The 20067-nt window shown below is 43.2% G+C and overlaps 2 protein-coding genes across 4 annotated transcripts in view; one reads left to right on the forward strand and one right to left on the reverse strand.

Moving 5' to 3' along the window:
• The window catches only part of MFGE8 (milk fat globule EGF and factor V/VIII domain containing), a 35137-nt gene extending 25788 nt beyond the window's left edge, over positions 1–9349 (reverse strand). For 2 of the 3 annotated variants that reach the window (XM_083371353.1, XM_083371352.1), the window contains exon 1: positions 9098–9349. In XM_083371353.1, coding sequence (XP_083227479.1) covers positions 9098–9170 — 73 coding nt within the window. In that variant the 5' untranslated portion in view covers positions 9171–9349. Of the gene's footprint in view, positions 1–2272; positions 2316–9097 lie in introns of those variants that run through there. The other variant, XM_083371354.1, reaches the window with a different exon arrangement.
• Positions 1–20067, forward strand: part of ABHD2 (abhydrolase domain containing 2, acylglycerol lipase) — a 203139-nt gene that overhangs the window by 123075 nt on the left and 59997 nt on the right. The window lies entirely within an intron of this gene.

Consider the following 20067-nt stretch of genomic DNA (forward strand, 5'->3'; position numbering starts at 1 on the left):
GGGATTTCCAGTCAGCGATAAATATTGATACTGTCTTTGATCAAAGAAGCCAATTTAGCCTTCTCTGCAACTCCCTTCATCTTCGCCAACCATTCCACCGTGGTGGGTAATGTTGAATCTTTCCACCTTTGTGCATGTAATAATCTCCCTGCAGTTATCGTACATAAAACTAGAGACACCTTGAACAGTGAAATATGATCGATCAATCGATCGATCAATCAAAACAAAGCTCTGTGACCTTTTTTCCAGCTTCATGCATCAATTCCCCAAAAGAACAACAAATGCTTCTTCTTAAAAATTTCCAGTGTTGGAGTGTTCACAACTTCTGGAGGCAGGTTGTCCCACTGGTTAATTGTTCTAACTGTCAGGAAGTTTCTCCTTAGTTCTAGAGCAGGGGTCTTCAAACTTGGCCCTTTTATGACTTGTGGACTTCAACTCCCAGAATTCCTCAGCCTGGCACACTGGCTGAGGAATTCTGGGAATTGAAGTCCACAAGTCATAAAAGGGCCAAGTTTGAAGACCCCTGTTAAGCAACCTCCGATTTCAATTGTATATTAATCTTCAAGCTCCTCTGAAGCAATGCAAAGGTAGGAAGTTGTTAAAGGCAGGAAAACTGAATGACCAGCTCGCACTGCACAGATGCTGGCAAAGTTGATTGCATCTGACAGGTACAATGTGATCAGAGGATTAAGAGGGAGGATTCCTGCCCCAGACAGTCAAAAAACATGACCCTATTTATCCCCTATTGTCTGAGCTGTCAACAGTACTTGGGATTTCTCTTGTAGAGACCTCAGCATTATACAGAAATGTCAGAGGAGACATTGGCACGGAATCACGTTTTGGCCTTTGGGGGGGAGTTCCTTCTTCTATACAGGTAGATTCCAAACAATATAGACAAAAACAGAGGAAAAATTAATTGATGGTTCAACGGCATTGACTTGGCAAAGGAAGAAAGCTAGAGTAAGACTGAAGAAAATAAGAGGTTTTGATCCATTGGACGGGGTATTATATTATTAAACTAGATGTTTGAATATGGTGGAGAATAGATAATTGCTAGAAATGGAAGCACTATTGTAACTAGAAAGATAATAATTGTAATTAGAGTATTAGATTTTGGTATGAGAAGGGAAACAGGAAAATGCTAAGACGTTTGAATAGGGGAAGCTTTTGGCTACCCAAATATAACTTACTTTGAAATGATAAACAATAGAGACATTCTGAACACTGATGGGAAATTATTATTATTATTATTATTATTTTAAAAAAGCAAAAACAGGATACCGATTGAACATATGGATATTAAGTACAAATGCAATTAAGATATGTTTTGGTTAGAAAAGTTATCTAAAACTGACATTGTTGATATTATGAGAAAAATGTAACAAAGATGTTCATATTCAGTTGTATATTTAAAGAATTGTATTTGCCTAGTGTGGGAAAACAGGCACTACCAGAAGAATTTTGGATCTTGCCTGAAGAAGTTAATACATACCACTGAATTAGTAACGGACCCAGATGACACATTGTCTGTTAAGTATCTGATGGTAAAACTAGAAGATGCATAAAATATTTATATAAAAAAAGAAAGAAATGGAATCAGGTTTTAGCCTTCGGGTCCTTCTTCTATACAGGTAGCTCTTGATTTACAACCACAGTGGGGACCAGAAATTTCTGTAACTAAGCACGATGGTTGTTAAAGGAGTCACCACTGATTTTACAGCCTGCCTCCAGAAGCGGTGAATGCTCCAACACTGGAAGTTTTTAAGAAGAGACTGGACAGCCATTTGTCTGAAATGGTATAGGGTTTCCTGCCTGAGAGGGGACTGGACTAGAAGACCTCCAAGGTCCCTTCCAACATCATCATCATCATCATCGTTGTTGTTGTTTATTATTATTATTTTTATATTATTATTATTATTATTATTATTATTATTATTATTATTATTATTATTATTATTATTATTATTATTATTATTCAACCGGGGTTACCAATTCATCAATTGAAAGTTATTCACTTAACAACCGAGGCAAGAAAGGCCAGGCAAATTCACTTAACAAATGTCTCACTTAACAAGGGAAATTTTGGCCTCAGGAGTGGTCCAGGACTCCTTGTACGTGCCAGTTGCCAAGCAACCCAATTTTTTTAATCGCATGACTGTGGAGATGCTGCGATGGTCATCAGTGTGAGGTCTGCTCATCAGTCACCTTTTCCAGTGCTGTTTTAGGTCGTTTTGAACGGGCACTAAACCGATGGTTATAAGTTGAGGAGTACCTGTATTAACTTTCCCCTTCAGCTGCATTGGATGCAACTAAGCAATTCTCCACTTCCCATCTCTCCAGCCAGAGAAATGGTCAACAGCTATGGATCATGGAACGCTGCAATCCAGGAGGAAACATGCCAGACTGGAGGAGGCTGAAGGGCATCATCCGCTTTATTTCCCTCCTCTTCTCTTCCTGCTTCAGTAAGCCAAGTATGTTTGTGTCATTTTGATATTTACTCTCCAAACACAAGCCCACTCCTGTCCCTTAATTAGGCAACCTTCCTGTCCCTTAAATAAACAGCCAAGGAACAATGGAAACAGAAACGTTATCTTGCAGCGTTATCTTGCAGCGAGGATAGCAAGCTAACAAGGGAAGCATTGCCTAAGAATTTGCAGCTTTGTGTCAAGAAAGCTGGATTCGGACCAGCTTCTAGTTATCACTTTACTCCTTTTTCAGAAATCGGATGATCAGCATTATGGCACACACATACACACATATACTGCCTCTATTGTGCAGGAGCTACTCCCCCAAAGCTATCCATATTTAAAGATGGTGGGGGGAGTGAAAACTACCCAGCTTCAAAATTGCACTAAGGCTTCACCATTTCTCCAATATCTGGCTAAAAAAAGATTACGTTTGTTGCTCTACCACCTCCTTAAGGCACTCCGAATACAGAATTTTCATACAGGCCTCCTCACCAGATGAACTGTCCGGATTTAAAGCTTCTCGGAACAATGTGGGGCCTTTTATATCGCCACTCCCAAAGCTAGAATTCATCTCAAGCAGTCCAAGTTGTCTTTATATCATTTCCTAAGACCTCTGATGTTTCCAGTCCCTTTGGAGGAAGGTCCAGGAAAGTCACCTCCAACTGTACACCCACCTACTTCGTTCAGCAACCCTTTGTAAATACAGTAATAATGATCTCATTTTCTGACTAACACGCTTACAACCAAATTTCATGCACCTAACAACAACATACCGGGAGTGACAATTAATGGTGGCATAGCTGTACGAGAGAACACTATCTGAATGAGATGGTAGCAACCAGGGATCTTCACACCATGCGTTGCTCTCTCTCTCTCTCCCTCTCCCCTTCTCTGTCATACGTTCATTCACTTAATGACCTGGTCATTGGAATGACACCCAGTCACTAAATGGAGAGCAGGTGCAAAGCTAGGATTAGGGAAACTTAAAAACTCCCTTTCATCTAATTACTAAATACCAGGTACCACAGAAACCATTTCTTCCTTCCTCCCCACTCAGAATATATTTCATTCCGGAATTATCAGCCAGGGCAAAGACCACTTAATTCATTTAAAGGCCTTGAATTTATCCTCCAATCAGTTCTTGGTTCCAGAAGCTGAGCAAGCAACAATTGAGGAAATGACTTCCGTACCGAGCTACGTCACAGGTGAGAAAATGCTTTGCTAGCTGGGTTGCAACCTTCTTCAGGGCAGATCTAAAACCTCTTTATCCATTCCCTGTGTTCATGAAGCACAACATGAGCAGGCTGTGGCTAACTTTCACCTTCGTGATCTTCCCCAAATCTCTTTTACGGCTGTTTCAGTAAACACACACACACAAAAACACACACCTGCCTATCTTATGTTCTTTAACTGCATCTTCCTTTGACAGTTTTTACTTCCACAATCCTTGCAACCTCTAGTTTGTCCCCATATTCTTCCACGTTTTATTTTCAGAAAGTTATTACTCTGTCCTGCCTTTCTTTTGCCCAATGTTTTTTTTTTATGCTGTCAGGCACACCTGCGATGTCTGGAAGGCTTGCAAATAGCTCTTTTTTTTTTTTAGATATTGGAGGTTTGCATTATGAGTCTTATTTGTACAAAAGACTGATTTGCAGGATCCAACCGGGACCGGTGGTTTTGTCTTCTGAACTTTTTGGACTCGTGCTGTAGCCCAGGGATTCCCCAACCCCAGGTCCATGGACCAGTACCGGGCCAAGGCATGCCAGCAACTGGTTCGTGCAAACAAGCAAAGCCTCATCCGTGGGATGCAGGCAGCACACAAAACCACACACCCTCCAGTCCGCAGAAAAACCTCTCTCCATGGAACCGGTCCCTGGTGCCCAAAAGATTGGGGACCTCTGCTGTAGCCCATCCTCCGGGAACTTCTCTCTAGCAGAGAGACCAGCACACACCAGTAATGAGTTCCGTTGACTGATCCAGATTGGATCCTGCAAGGTTATCCTGGGACACCTATATTCGCTCTCGTTCGTGAAAGATTCTCTTGTTTTTAAACGGCACGCTGTGACACCAAGACACCTCACGCTGAGATTCTCAATTCTGTAACTGGCTGTACCCAAACTTCTTCAAAACTAACTGGTTTTGTTTTCCTTTGTAAAAGGGCTGAATCTGCTCAGGAACATACCAACTGCCCGGGCAGGTAAATGCTTACTGCTGCAGATTCAGGCCAAACCCCATGCAGCAATTCAAGGGTAGAAATTTAAACAGTTTCTTCCTGATGTCACCATCAATCAGAGATAAAAGTACATTATGCTTTCTCCTTCAGTGCTTGTTCTGGAAATGAGGCAAATCCTTAGCAGAAATTTTTTAAAAAAGCTCTCACACTGACTGACAAGCATCGCAAGATACGTTTACATAAAGCATGTAACCTTATTCTGCTCTGAATTAGGAATCACATCACACAACATGCTAAGCCAAAATATGATTAGCTTGGTTTTGACTCAGCATGTTTTACAAAGCAAGCCCCTGTAATTCACAAGCCATGATTTATGACTTAATGTTGTGTGAACTCAGCCCATGGGGGCTTAGTCAACAAATTATTATTTAAGAGCAATGCAGGAGCCACTCTTATAGTTTTGTTCTTCATCCAAAGAATTTAAGGTGAACTTTTTTTCTACCATGTAATTTCTTTCCCAACATACTGGCTGGCTGAGACTAATCATATAAATTATGGTTTATTCACACAGCTTACTGAATAAGCCATAATAGGCTGGTTTCACACAATCAGCTAAACTATAAATCATGGTTTACAAATTGGAATGGCCAGGTTTGCAGTGGATGTGAAAAAGATACCTTTTCAGGGCTTAAGCTAAGGGATTCTCAAATGATGGCTCAGGATTCCAGGGGTGCCATAAGCAATTTAGAAGGGGGTCACAAGCCCCCACGTGGGAATGGTACAAAATGTCTCTGGGCACTTTGCTCTGTGCTAGCCTGAGAAAGTCTGGGGAGCAGCTGCAATACCTCAAATACCAGAGACTCTTCTCAGAGACATCAAGTGTAAAAGTTTAATTTACTAAAAGTAAGTGGTGTATTTTTTTTTAACCATCCATATCCCCAAGGTCTATGGACATTCTCAATAATCCAGATCATGATTGTCCAGTTGCATTTTGAAAAGCACCTTTGAGATATCCATGTCCCCAGTGAAATCATTCGATTCATTTATGAGACAGCTCACGAGGTTTGTGAAGCCCGACTTAACAGCAGTCCTACAAAATAGATGAATCTGATTTAATTAGCCGTGGGCCAGGCGCTAGGGTTCATATGGCTGAACAGAAACTCACAGTGAGGTCCAACACCATTCATGGGGTGCGCTGGCTCTCTAAATGAGGATGGGCCCCAATCTTTGGCTTAATGCTTGAATGACTTTTGGGGTTGGGGGAACCTGTTTGCACCTCTCAGTCCTGCAATTGTGTTAGTAAAGGTAAAGGTTCCCCCGCACATGCGTGCTAGTCGTTTCCGACTCTAGGGGCCGGTGCTCATCTCCGTTTCAAAGCCGAAGAGCCAGCGCTTGTCCGAGGATGTCTCCGTGGTCATGTGGCCAGCATGACCAGACACCAAAGGCGCACGGAACGCTGTTACCTTCCCACCCGTAGTGGTCCCTATTTTTCTACTTGCATTTTTACGTGCTTTCAAACTACTAGGTTGGCAGTTCGGCACTCAGGATTCAACCCGCCAAACTGCCGACCTTCTGATCGACAAGCTCAGCGTCCTAACCCACTAAGCCACTGCATCCCTGCAATTGTGTTATTACTACAGTATTCCAAGTTTTAAGAACTTCCTTTCAAAATATTTACACTTCACTAAACTTGGAATTTCAAACATTGTAACAAGAGAAGAAGCATCATATCTCCAAGATGTCAGGTAGCAACTTGGTCCAGGAGTAACAAGGATGTTTTAGGACCAAACCTGTTTTTCCCAATCCATTTCCGGGACTTTAACCACAAAGTATCCAGCTTCTGCTTCAACTTCAAGTCAATCACTGCTGCAGTGTGTGAAGGGAGGAAGATGCTACTACTATCCTTATTTGACTTATCCACTGGGGGGAAAAAACCACCATGTTCTCCACACATACAGAAAAATTATATGCTGCATACTGGCAACAGTTCAAAGTTGCAAACGGTCAGTGAGAAGAGAAATGGTTACTAGCCTAAGTATGGCTATGAAAAAATAGGTGAGGGCTAGCAACCTTTTGCAGATTCACACTATTAGCCATCTCAAATTAAATCTTGAGTTTCTTTAACAATGAAAGTTCCTTTGATCCAGGATTGTCCCTGTCCAACTATACAATTTATCTTATTTTAAAGCTGCCACTTCAGAAAGAAGAAACTGCAGTGAAGTTGAACCAGCCAACTACACATTTAAATTAATGAGTTGGCTTCATTTCAGCCAAGTATGGAGGTGCAGGCTGTATTTCCAATAATCCAGCTTCTCTGAATGACAAAAACCATGCATTCATCTCAACATGTACAGAGTTCCTTCAAACTCTCAGGGACCACAGCTGGGAAGTGCACATCAAGGCAAAATATCCAGGTTTTCGAGTACAAGGAAGCTCAGAGGGACATGTTGCTTAGCAATAAAACATATGTTTCGCTGACCAAAGATCCTTGGTTTCATCCCAAGTAAGGCTCTGATTTGAAACGTCAAAGACTTCTTAGTCAGTGGCTGATTTCACACAGCACATTTAACCCATGGATAACTGAACTGGACAGAATAAATTCAGGATGCGCACACCATACTGGACCACAAATTAGCCAAGCATCCTTCAGCTAATTTGCTGCAAACAGTGCTAAAAATAAACAGCTACTGAAACAAATGGATTAACAATCTGGCTTTGATGTAAATTGCCTTCCTCTCTTCCCACAGTTCTTTTTGCAAAAGACCCCTGCATTATTATTTGAACCAGAATTTGCAGAATAGCCACCATTGCCTGGACTCAAGACATTTCTCTAAGGCTCAGAGCAGAGGTGGCCAAGTCTCCTGGACATCCATCTGTCTGAGATTTATTTATTTATTTATTTTATTTTAATTCCATTTATATCCCGCCCTTCTCCGAAGATTCAGGGCGGCTTACAAGATGATATAGGTTCTCCTGCTGAGCAGGGGGCTGGACTAGAAGCCCTCCAAGGTCCCTTCCAGCTCTATTCTATTCCTTTTTGGGGCTTCAGAACTCAGCACAGTATTACCTGTTTGAAGGTACAGGACATATAGCACAGGTTAATGCAGTGTGGCTAATTGGCCTGAAGACCAAAACATGCAAAGAACAACGGCTGCAGGACTAGGGTTTGGCTAGTCTAAACAAAAGAAGAAATAGGGGAGACATGATAGCAGTCTTCCAGTATTTGAAGGGCTGCCACACGGCAGAGGGGGCCAGGTTGTTCACCAAAGCACAGGACGAGAAACAATGGTTGGAAGCTGATCAAAGAGAGAAGCAACCTGGAATTAAGGAGAAACTTCCTGACAGTGAGGACAATTAACCAGTGGAACAGCTTGCCCCCAGAAATTGTGGGTGCTCTATCACTGGAGGTTTTCAAGAAGAGAGTAAATAATCACCTGTTTGAGATAGTATAGGTTCTCCTGCTTGAGCAGAGGGCTGGACTAGAAGACCTCCATGGTCCCTTCCAGCTCTATTCTATTCTAAGATTGGTTCAGCACCTATATAACTCGAGACTGAGAATTTCAACCACTTGTCTTAGAATCCCACGGTTCAAGGTAGAGTACAAACCCAGGGGAAAAACAACAACCCTCAAATAATTAAAACATTGGGGGGGGGGAGACCAAGATAGAGCTTTCCTAGGAAGATTTTCCTTTTAGTTTGGGATTAACATCACAATGTACACCCTAACGATAGGTGGGGGAAGATTAAGAGAGAGGTGGGGTCCTTTGCAAAATCTGGCAAAAGCGAGATTTTCACATCATAGATACTTAAGCCAGATCAGAGAAGACTTAACCGCTTGCGTTCACGTGCAAAACGGAAACCTTAAACCTTAAAGATTAGGTTAAAGGTTTCGCGTGCCGAGCGAAACCAGTGCTAGAATAGAATAGAATAGAATAGAATAGAATAGAATAGAATAAAATAGAATAGAATAGAATAGAATAGAATAGAACTGGAAGGGTCCTTAGAGGTCATCTAGTCCAACGCGCCTGAGCAGAGAAAGGACCAGATTCAACGCCACCTCGTGGGAACGCGGCCGAAGAACCGCGGCAGGGTTGAAGAAGAAGAGGAGGACGGTGGTTTATAGATCTGAAACCCCAACGTGCGCTCCCCACGCCCAACCTGCTTCTCTTAATAATCGCTGGCCCGGGTGAGCCACGAGAGTATCATAAAAGTTTTTCTAATAATAATAATAATAATAATAATAATAATAATAATAATAATAATAATAATAATAATAATAATAAGAAGAAGAAGAAGAAGAAGAAGAAGAAGAAGAAGAAGAAGAAGAAGAAGAAGAAGAAGAAGAAGAAGAAGAAGAAGAAGAAGAAGAAGAAGAAGAAGAAGAAGAAGAAGAAGAAGAAGAAGAAGAAGAAGAAGAAGAATCCAGTCACGGGATCTCCCGGCTTGCTTGACTTACCTCTGATGCCGCTCAAGGCGAAGCAGGCGACCCAAAGCCCCAAGAGGAGCTGCCGGGCGCCCGGTCTCTCCATGAGGTTTCCCCCTCCGGCGCCGGATTCCCGTCCCGTCCCGTCCTACTCGGCGGCTGTTTGTGTGTCTGCGTGCGGGTGGGTGTGCGTTGTGTATGCGTGTTTTCGCTCCTCTGGCCGGGATTAAGTCGGCGAGCGAGTGACTCAGTGCCTGCCGCCCTCCGCCCCCCCCTCCTTCCCCCGCGGGCTCAGCCTGCCAGTTACGCCCGGCTTCCACGTGCTCCGGCGGGCCGGCCAATGGAAGCCGGAGGGGAGCGGCAGGCTCGGCTCCCCTCCTCCGCCGAAAGCCGCTCCTCTGGCTCCGGGAAGCGCGGCCGAGGGAACCGGGCTGGGTAGCCGGGCGGCCAGACCCGCCAACTTTCCCAACGGCGGGGCAGGAGGGGGGGGAGGAAAAAAAAAAGGTCGGTGCGCTCTTTTCTCCGGACTCCCCAGATGCCCTTTGCCAGTAGTGACGTCGGAAGGGACCTCGGAGGTCATCTAGTCCAACCCCCTGCGTGGCTTACGAGCCGGGTTCACACGACTGGCTGAGAACGGGACTAAAGCTCCGTCGGCGCCAGGGGCTGACCCTGAACCGAGATAATTTCCACCACCACCACCACCCCCCCCCCCCGGAATGTAGGTCAGCGTCTGCCAGGCGCAACCGAGCGACGGGGTTGCACAGGTTAACGTTGTTGCACAGGGCGCAGCAGCTCTTTCTACTGTGAATGCTCCAGCACTGGAAGTTTTTTAAGAAGAGACCGAACAGCCCCTTGGTCTGAAATGGTATAGGTTTCCTGCCTGAGCAGGGGGTTGGACTAGATGACCTCCAAGGTCCCTTCCAATGTTACTACTGTTACTATTACTACTGTACACGTAGTCCTTAAGTTTACGACCATGAGGGAGCCCCAAATTTATGTTACTATTACTACTGTACACGTAGTCCTTAAGTTTACGACCACGAGGGAGCCCCAAATTTATGTTACTATTACTACTGTACACGTAGTCCTTAAGTTTACGACCACGAGGGAGCCCCAAATTTATGTTACTATTACTACTGTACACGTAGTCCTTAAGTTTACGACCACGAGGGAGCCCCAAATTTATGTTGCCCAGTGAAACATTTTGCCAAGCGAGTTTGCCCCGTTCTTGCCACTGTCCTTAAGGGAGTCGGCGCATTTGTTAAGTTAGCAGCCCGGTTGTTAAGTGAATCGGGATTTCCCACCCACCCACCCACCCCCCCCCCCCCGTTGACTTTCCTTGTCGGAAGGTCGCAAAAGGGGGATCACGTGACACACACCCCCGGCATACCGCAAGCATCATAAATATGAACCGGTTGCCAATTTTGATCAGGTGACCTGCAACGGTCATAAGTGAAAAAAACCATTGTAACTTCGAACGGTCGCTACATGAACTGTCGTAAGTCAAGGACCTACCTGTACTTCAACCACTGCTTGGCACAGCTGTCTAATTGTTCAATGGGATGTGCCACAGCTTTATTATTCCATTGCAACCCATGGCGTATCTGTGTGAGAGTTCAAGTTTTAATTGCTCTGCTGGGAGATGTGTAGCACTCCAGAGGTTGTCAAACTAGAACTTCCAATATGGTTACAGTTGTTTGGTCTGTAAGTAAATGCTCATTATACCAGCTTGCAAAACCTGTCAGGACCTAATCTTCACAAGAAATACTGACCCAATTTTTGGACAGGGTGTGGCCGAAGCCTTCAACCATTCTTTATGCAGGAATGGTGTAGAAATTCATCAGATGCTCTGGTGCATCTCTGTATGAGTCACTGGACCAGCTGGCTAGCTTCCTAACTTTATGCAAAAAGGCAGAGGATAGTTATTGTTTTGTTTGAAAACAGAAGCTGAAGAAGCTTCTTGGACGAGAAGCGAAACATCTTCAAAGAATAACAAGAAAGCCCAGTTAATTTTCAGATAAAACAATCACCCTTGGGTGATCTTTTCAGAGCTATCACCTTCCCAGAAACCTCAAGGCTTCAACGATGGCAGAACTTCCGATTTACCTTAAAAATTATTGATGATTAATTTTAGGCCATCCCAAGTTTTTATAAAACTCGCCAGATCTGAATTCCACAGGGAAACATTTAGAGATGCATCTGCCTTGAAGTTAGCCCAGGTCGAACTGCATAGCACAGTCAAACATCAGGAGCTAACCGTAGGAAATGTTTGATGAGATCTGGTATTGAGTCATAAAATGCTTTTATGATTAATTTTATATCATATAATGTTTCATGAAACTGGCCAAATTTGAATTCCACAGGAGTCATGGGTTCCAAAGTTTTGATGCGTTCTCTAAGTTAGCCCATTTGAGGCTTCTTGGTTCACAAATTTTTGTCCCGTGATGCACCGTTTTGCCCAGTTAAAAGTTACAGACATGTGATTTTTAGTAGGAAAGAAAGAATTCCTGAAAGATTGGTCAGGAAGCACGGGAAACTAAGAATGTCTAGAGTAACAAAGAGAAGGGCAAAACGTGACATGATAGCAGTCTTCCAATATTTGAGGAGCTATCACAGAAAAGAGGGGTCAAGCTATTCTCCAAAGCATCTGAGGCCAGGACAAGAATAGATGGAAACTTATCAAGGAGAGATCCAATCTAGAACTAAGGAGAAATTTCCTAACAATGAAAACAATTAGTGGTGCTTTATCACTGGAGATTTTCAAGAAGAGATTAGACAGCCATTTGTCTGGAAAGGGTTGGACTAGAAGACTTCCAAAGTTCCTTCCAATTCTATTATTCTGTATTCTGGGTCACAGAGGTATGGAAACCCCCCAGAAGTAGAAAAGAGAAGTGACAAAAAAACCAAAGGGCAAAAAAAAAGGTAAATCAAAGATGATGTCCAACAGAAAGTGCCTGCAGCTGATGACTCCTGATCTAAAGCCACATCGAAAAACTTGCTTACCAAATCTTTTCATAATCTGTAAATAGGCTAGACTTTTTTACACTTTTGACCTGAACCCAAAAGAAGTCAGGTTTCTAGTTCCTGATACTCAATTTGAAACCAAACTTCAATGTTTGCATAGCCTCTATGTTTTATATATATATGCATTAAATAGAAATATGCATTAAAGAAACCTCCGGTTGGACGCGGTGGCTTAGTGGGTTAGGACGCTGAGCTTATCGATCAGATGGTCGGCAGTTTGGGTCGAATCCCGAGTGCCGCATAACAGAGTGAGCACCTGTTACTCGTCCCAGCTTCTGCCGACCTAGCAGTTCGAAAGCACGTAAAAATGCAAGTAGAAAAATAGGGACCACTACGGTGGGAAGGTAACAGCGTTCCGTGCGCCTTTGGCGTCTAGTCATGCCGGCCACATGACCACGGAGATGTCCTCAGACAAGCACTGGCTAAAACAAACTAAAGTTTCAGGATTTTTTTTTAAGTGTTATTGCAAAAATACTTTTAGGAAAAGTTTACACATCCACTACCAGATGTTTTAATGATGAAAAAAATGGTCTAAAAGCAATAAATATTGATTATAACTCCTATTATTCTTAAGCCAACTGACTACCTACAATAAACCGAAGTTTCCCAGATATTAAAACAAATTACACTCTTTCTTTAATCTGCCTAATACCCGGATTCTGTTACTGTAGTTAATTATTAATATATCCTCATGAAATCAACAGCAAATGTACTGAAAACCAACTGTTTACATAAATATCTTGTGAAGAGGGGGGGAGGCAACTCTCTTCTTGAAAGAACCAATCTGTTATGATTGATTCAGCTACAAATATATTTCATTAAAAGTATTATGCACTCTATTTTACTCTACGAAGAAAGAGAAAATATAGCAGAGAGAAAAAAACCTCTGGCAAACATCAGAGGGGGGAGTTCCTTTTTATCAGAGACTGTTGATTTTGAGTGGACGACTCAGAGAAGCCTGATAGAGATATCAGTGGGTCCTTGTAGACACTAACAGAGTTGTCATGACCTAACAACTGCATGTGATTGACAGGCCCTGACTGATCTATTATGTGCCATCAAGACCTCTTTGAGTCCTAGAGGCCGCAAAAATATTTCTCCATGACAATCCATCTCTCATATAGTCTTTCAAGTCTCCCAGCAGTGCACTCATCACCACCCTAGCTAAGTCCATGAACCTTGCCTCTTGTTCTCTTTCCTTCTACTTCTCCCAGCATGAGACTCTTTTCTAGACAGCTGGGTCTTCACATAATATGGCCAAAGTAGGATGCTTCTCTTTGCAAGTAGTTAACACTATGCTGAATGTTAGGAAATTAATTGAGGATGAGGGTTGGAGTTTTCGAGAAAGTCCATGTAGTAGCAACGTACGTCATTCGAGCGATTTATGCCATTTGTGCAATAGCACATCTGGAGGCCAGTCATTCTACTGGTTAATTGTGCTAACTCAATCAATCAGAATGGGGGTGGAAGAGACCTTGGAGGTCTTCTAGTCCAACCCGTCAGGAAGTTTCTCCTTCGTTCTAGGTTGCTTCTCTGCTTGATTAGTTTCCATCCATTGCTTCTTGTTCTGCCTTCAGGTGCTTTGGAGAAGAGCTTGACTCCCTCTTCTTTGGGGCAGCCCCTGAGATATTGGAACACATGAGGAATGTTATGTTTGCCTTAGCCCAGATACCAAGGCTGATGTTCTGAACCAGCCCTCTTCTAACAAACCCCTTATCAGAAAGAAGAGACTGGAGAGCGTCCAAGGCTAAAAGGCTTCTGCCAAGATTTAATTACGCAGTTAACAAAAACACTAGAGCTTGTCTTCTCAAGCGGAAAAGTTGCTTTCAGCAACCAGCCCCTCCCCAAACACTCCTTTTATAGAGAGCTCAGGGCGTGGTCTCCCTGTGCCTCCTCCCGAGGAGTCCCATAGCCTTTCTTTGTTTGTTCCTGCTCGACTGCCTCCTGCGTCGGGCGTCCTTGAACAGGGCCAGCTGTGGGTCATCATCCTCCGCACTCTCGGGCTCACGCAGCTGAGAAGAGGTCCCCGGCTGAGGACTCTGCAAAGCCTCCAAACCATCATCAGCCGGTTCGTCTCCCTCCTCCCCCTCATCTGAGTCCTCCGATACGTCGGAGCCGGCTGTCGGACCCACAGGCTGGCCCTGAGTCACAACAGCTGAATAAAATTTGAAGGTCTGGGGACTCTAGTGGGCTTCACAAAGAATATTCTACTCACCGCCTTGAAAGTTGAGGCCTTTGGAGGTAGACAGTCATTGAGCAAAAGGCTGTGATGACCGGCGGTGTTTACCACAAACTGCAAGGACACCAAAGTGAGGACACACCTGTACTAACATCAACAAACACCGTGTGACAGCTGATGCAAATAAGGAAATGATGGTATTGCACGATGAATATTGTCTTGAAAATTTTATCATCGGATTCCACCATTTGTCCTCCTCTTTTGGTTTCCCCAGGGTGAGAGCTGAAGCCAGCTAGTCTGGAAATAAAAAATGTGAAAGTACACAACACTCTTATCAAGACACTGCACAGATGTCCACAGTATTCAAGGACGGCAAGCAGACAGCAAAAATGTTGATTACCAACATAAAAAGCAGGGCCAGCCTTGGAGCTGTGATATAAAACGTAGTGAGTTTCTCTGATTCTGCAGAAGACTTTCAGCTAATGTTTTGTTCTATATTCTATGTATGTTCTATATTTGTTGTATATTCTATATTCTGGTAAGTGGCTAGGAGGCTTGTGTTTGCAAAATCTCCGTTATATTCTGTTGAGGTTGTTTTATTTGAATCTGAATGTTACGGTATATACTACTGATAGCGATAGTAATACAGAAGTTTAAAAATAAAATAATTCTTTAAACCCATTCCTATCCTATGTTTCCTGCAGGAGAAGGGGGGGGGAATGTATTGCTTCCTATGTTTACTTTGTTCATTGATCTGTATAACCCTTTCTACTTTTGTTTATTGCTCTTTGATCTGTATAACCTTTTATTACCATTGTATCCGCTGAGAGATAGAGACTGATGTTAGTTCTTAGGAAGTACTTAGCACAACAAATGTTTGTTGGGGTTTGATGTAGTCTGGTTAGGCACCCCGGACAAGAACGAGGCCTTTCACATGGGCTGAAAGGGAAGAGGGGGCGGGCATCGAGATAGGAATGTATATAATGCTATGGATTTGATCATTTGGGTGTGATCTGTTTTTAGATACTTCCTGTTGAAATATCTCTTAGAGATCCACTGCACTTTGCAATCTGCTTTTTCTATTTTCTGCAGAAATAAACTCTTTTCTTACCAATCCAATTTTGTTAGTGTTTTAAACGCATTTCTAACACTGCTTTGAATAACCACAGCCTTAACAATAACAATAATAGTAATAATAGGCAAATATAAATTAATAAGCCTAGTTCTAGCAGCCACCATCCATCCCTCTGTTCGGGTTTTTACTTAATTTTAGGCCTCTGGCCCCAGACATGCCCTTCAAAGGCTATTACCGTCTCGAGCCCCAGAGATAGGACACCCTACTCTAAAACAATGTCTTCTCCTTAAATTCCTGCTTTAAGATCTGAAGTGAAGAAACGTCTATCTCTGTCCTTCTGCTCAAGTCTCGCTGAGACACAATAGCTAATTGTCAGCCTTGGAGAAGGAATCTGGATTGCAGGATAATGGGATTATAAAGCATGTGATGCCTTTAGTCATTAACGGGGTCCAATTTCCTCAAGGATTACTTGCAACCCGCCTTGATGTGAACTTCTGGGAGGAAGCTTCGTCATGTGGTGAGAGACACCGGAGTTGCCCGGTCAGGCTGGCAAAACACAGCAGATAAAGGGACCTTCTCTAGGAACAGCCACCTAGGAGTCAAGTTGCGAGAAAACACAGATAGGAATCCTCTTAACAGCTCAACATCCTTTCTCCGCTGTTCATAAAAATAAAAGTCAAAAACAAAACAAAAATACAGTAGAATAAGAACAGAACAGAATAGAATAGAATAGAATAGAATAGAATAGAATAGAATAGAATAGAATAGAATAGAATAGAATAGAAGAATAGAATAGAATAGAATAGAATAGAATAGAATAAGAATTGTCAACAAAAGTGCGTATAGTCAAGGATATGGTCTTCCCAGTTGCAATGTATGGCAGTGAAAGCTGGACCATAAGAAAGGCTGAGCGCCAAAGAATTGAGGCCTTTGAACTTTGGTGCTGGAGAAGACTCCTGCGAGTCCCTTGGACTGCAAGGCCATCAAACTGGTCAGTCCTAGAGGAGATCAATCCTGACTGCTCTTTAGAAGGCCAGATCCTGAAGCTAAAACTCAAATTCTTTGGCCACCTAATGAGAAGGAAGGACTCACTGGAGAAGAGCCTCATGCTGGGAAAGGTTGAGGGCAAGAGAAGAAGGGGACGACAGAGAAGGAGGTGGCTGGACGGAGTCACTGAAGCAGGAGGAGTGAGCTTCAATGGACTCCAGAAGATGGTAGAGGACAGGAAGGCCTGGAGGAACGTTGTCCATGGGGTCGCGATGGATCAGACACGACTTCGCAGCCAACAACAACAAAGAATAAGAATAAGAATAAGAATAAGAATAGAATAAGAATAGAATAGAATAGAATAGAATAGAATAGAATAGAATAGAATAGAATAGAATAGAATAGAATAGAATAGAATAGAATAGAATAGAATAGAATAAGAATAAGAATAGAGCTGGAAGGAACCTTGGAGGTTCAGCAGAAGAGCTAAAGAAGCTTCTTGGATGAGAAGCGAAACATCTTCAAAGAAAAACAAGCAAGTCCAGTTGCCTCTTGAAAAAGCAACTTTGGGACAACCAGGACATGGATGACTGAGAATCTCCCTAGAGAAACAGCAAAGACAGAGGAGCGTCTACTACATGCCCTTTTCTTTGCTGCTGGTTCCATCTGCCAGTACCTGTAATGTCAAATGATAAATTTCCTCCCTAATCCACATATGTATTTTCCTGGTATCATATAGCTATTATAGAAGCGGGGGGGAGGGAGATGAAAACCTCTTTAGGGAGACCCTGACATCTGTCCTAAAGCATCTGCATTTGCATCTGAACCTCTGTTTATGGCTATTTTGTTTTCCTGCCAGAAGGCAATTTAAAGTAAGTAGGAAGGATTTTCAGCTATCATCTAGTGCACGGCATTTAGCAAGTGGCTGTGGGCATCTTGCCCATTGACACAGCCATTATATAAGGATGTGAGACCTCTTGCCAAGTTTGGTTGCCACTTTGATTTGAAGAAGATAACAGCATGGCTAGCAAAATTACTGGCAGGTATTCATTGGCTCACGTGGCATCTTCATTTCGCCAATAAATAGCAGCTGTGAAAGCCTACACCCTGTAATATGAGTGAATGTCAACAGAGGGATAATGTTTATACTCGGACAAGATCACAAGGAGAGTCCTTTAAGAAAAACCCTGACAATCTATCCATTGTCACATGAAGTGTTAGTACCACTTTATGAGGCCTTGGTAAGATCACACTTGGAATACTGTATCCAGGTTTGGTCACTGTGATACAAAAAAGATGTTGAGACTCCAGAAAGAATACAGAGAAGAGCAACAAAGATGATTAGGGGGCTGTAGGCTAAAACATATGAAGATCGGTTGCAGGAATTGGGTATGTCTACTCTAGTGAAGGGACACGGTGGCTCAGTGGGTTAGGACGCTGAGCTTGTCAATCAGAAGGTCGGCAGTTTGGCAGGTCGAATCCCAAGTGCCGCGTAGCAGAGTGAGCGCCTGTTACTCGTCCCAGCTTCTGCCAACCTAGCAGTTCGAAAGCACGTAAAAATGCAAGTAGAAAAATAGGGACCTCTACGGTGGGAAGGTAACAGCGTTCCGTGTGCCTTTGGCGTCTAGTCATGCCGGCCACATGACCACGGAGACATCCTCGGACAAGCGCTGGCTCTTCGGCTTTGAAACGGAGATGAGCACCGGCCCCTAGAGTCGGAAACGACTAGCACGCATGTGCGGGGGAACCTTTACCTTTACCTTTACCTTTACTCTAGTGAAAAGAAGGGCTAGGGGTGACATGATAGCAGCGTTCCAATATTTGAGGGCTGCTGGTAAGAAGAGGGAGTCAAATCTCTTTTTCAAAGCACCAGAAGGCAGGAGAAGAAGCAACGGCTGGAAACTAATCAAGGAGAAAAACAACCTAGAACTAAGGAGGAATTTCCTGACAGTGAGAACAATTGGACAGTGGAACAGCTTGCCTTCAGAGGTTGTGGGTGCTCCATCACTGGAGGCTTTTGAAAAGAGACTAGACAACCATTTGTCTGAAATGGTATTGGGTCTCCTGCTTGAGCAGGGGGTTGGACTAGAAGACCTCCAAGGTCCCTTCCGACTCTGTCATTCCTTCTTTCTTTCTTCTTTTCAACACATTGGATGAAGAAATGAACCACATTCAAATATTAAACAAATGTGAAGGATTTTTTAGGCTGGGCTAAGGGGAAATGATAGGCAGATACCCAATAAAGGCACTTTTTCCCCTAAAAAAGAGTTGCGATGAAGGAAAGAACCATCTAGATATTTACAGAGATAATAATGTAGGAGATATCTCAAGCAACTAAAATACAATTGCCATGAAGAGGGTCACTATCTGGGGAAGAAATCTAGCTTTTTGCAAAATCTAGATAGATCTTGAGCCAATGGAAGAATTTTCTTCTGCAAATCTTCAAGCTGTTTATTCACAAGCTGGTTAAGGCTTCATGGGGAAAATGCTATTTATATCACAGCGGAGGAAGTTATATACCATTTCACTTCTCCTGCAGACGTGTGTGGACCGAAGGTTCTTAAGCTCGCATTTCAGTTACCCCAGCCAAAGTTAGAGAAAGGGAAACATTTGGTTCCGCTTTTCACTCTTATTTAGAACTTCTGAAGAACAGCTGGATAGAGGGGTTGTTTTTTTTTCACTGTCCTGTACTTTCTCCCACACACTTTCCCTCCTTGGGGAAAACAACTAGCTTCACAGCAAGATTTCCCTCCCATAAAAGGCTTCTGCAGGAGAAAAAAAATCTCCCTGTAATGTGCTTCCTAGATGTCTGGTTTGAATGGCTTTCTTCCAAGCATTGCCCCAAATCTCAAGTCTCTGGCTGTCTCTCCGGCATGGTTGTAAGCTACACAGACATTGCAAAACAACAACAACAACAACAACACGATACAGCATTCCTATAGTTGCACACACTTCACGTTGAACTACCTCCAACGCAATTTGATTGGAATGCCCTTTTGATTTTAGATTCTCCTTGGGCAGAAGGCAATGCCAGAGAAGAAACGTTGAGGTGCTGCAGAGGTTATGGAGAAGGTTTTGCCCCGAGGTGAGGGACCACAATCCTTGAGGGCTCTGGACTGTGGGCTGCCCAGTAGCAGCAGATGGGACTAGAATCATCCATGAGGAGATAAACTGACTGTGATTGCTTTTAGAAGTAGCTGATGGAAAATAAAGCCATTCTTCTGCCTTTCTCGACTAAGCATTGGGAGAGGATGTGCTCTAGAATTTTCAGACAAGAGCCCAGGAACGGAATATAAGTGTTTTTGCAGTTTATGAGATATTCCAAGGGCATGGGTGAAATTGTTCTACCTTTCATTGTATAACCCTTGTTTCCATTGGTCTTCAGCCTCCTTAGCTTCCCAGATAGCCATTCAACCCCCTTCAGAAGGTTACTTCTCTCTTTTTTATCAGTAGGAATGTTCCTATCACCTCAAATATGTAAGTCCTATCTTTGAGAAATGGTTGAAGATTTTTTTTCCCCCTCTGTCTGGAGAAGTTATCTCCCCCACTTTTCTGCTGACACATTTGGAGGAGAATTACAAAAGGCTCTTTTGTTGCTGGGGGGGGGGGAATCGCCTGTGGGGTAGATTGTCATCTGTGACCCACCTCAATGTGACACATCTTTCTTGTGTGCAGGGAGAAGCCTCCAGCCTAATCTGCTGTGATAAAGAGATGTAAGGCATCACGTTATCATTTCAC

Source organism: Vipera ursinii (assembly GCF_947247035.1).
Source record: "Vipera ursinii genome assembly, chromosome: 11".
Lineage (NCBI taxonomy): Eukaryota > Metazoa > Chordata > Lepidosauria > Squamata > Viperidae > Vipera > Vipera ursinii.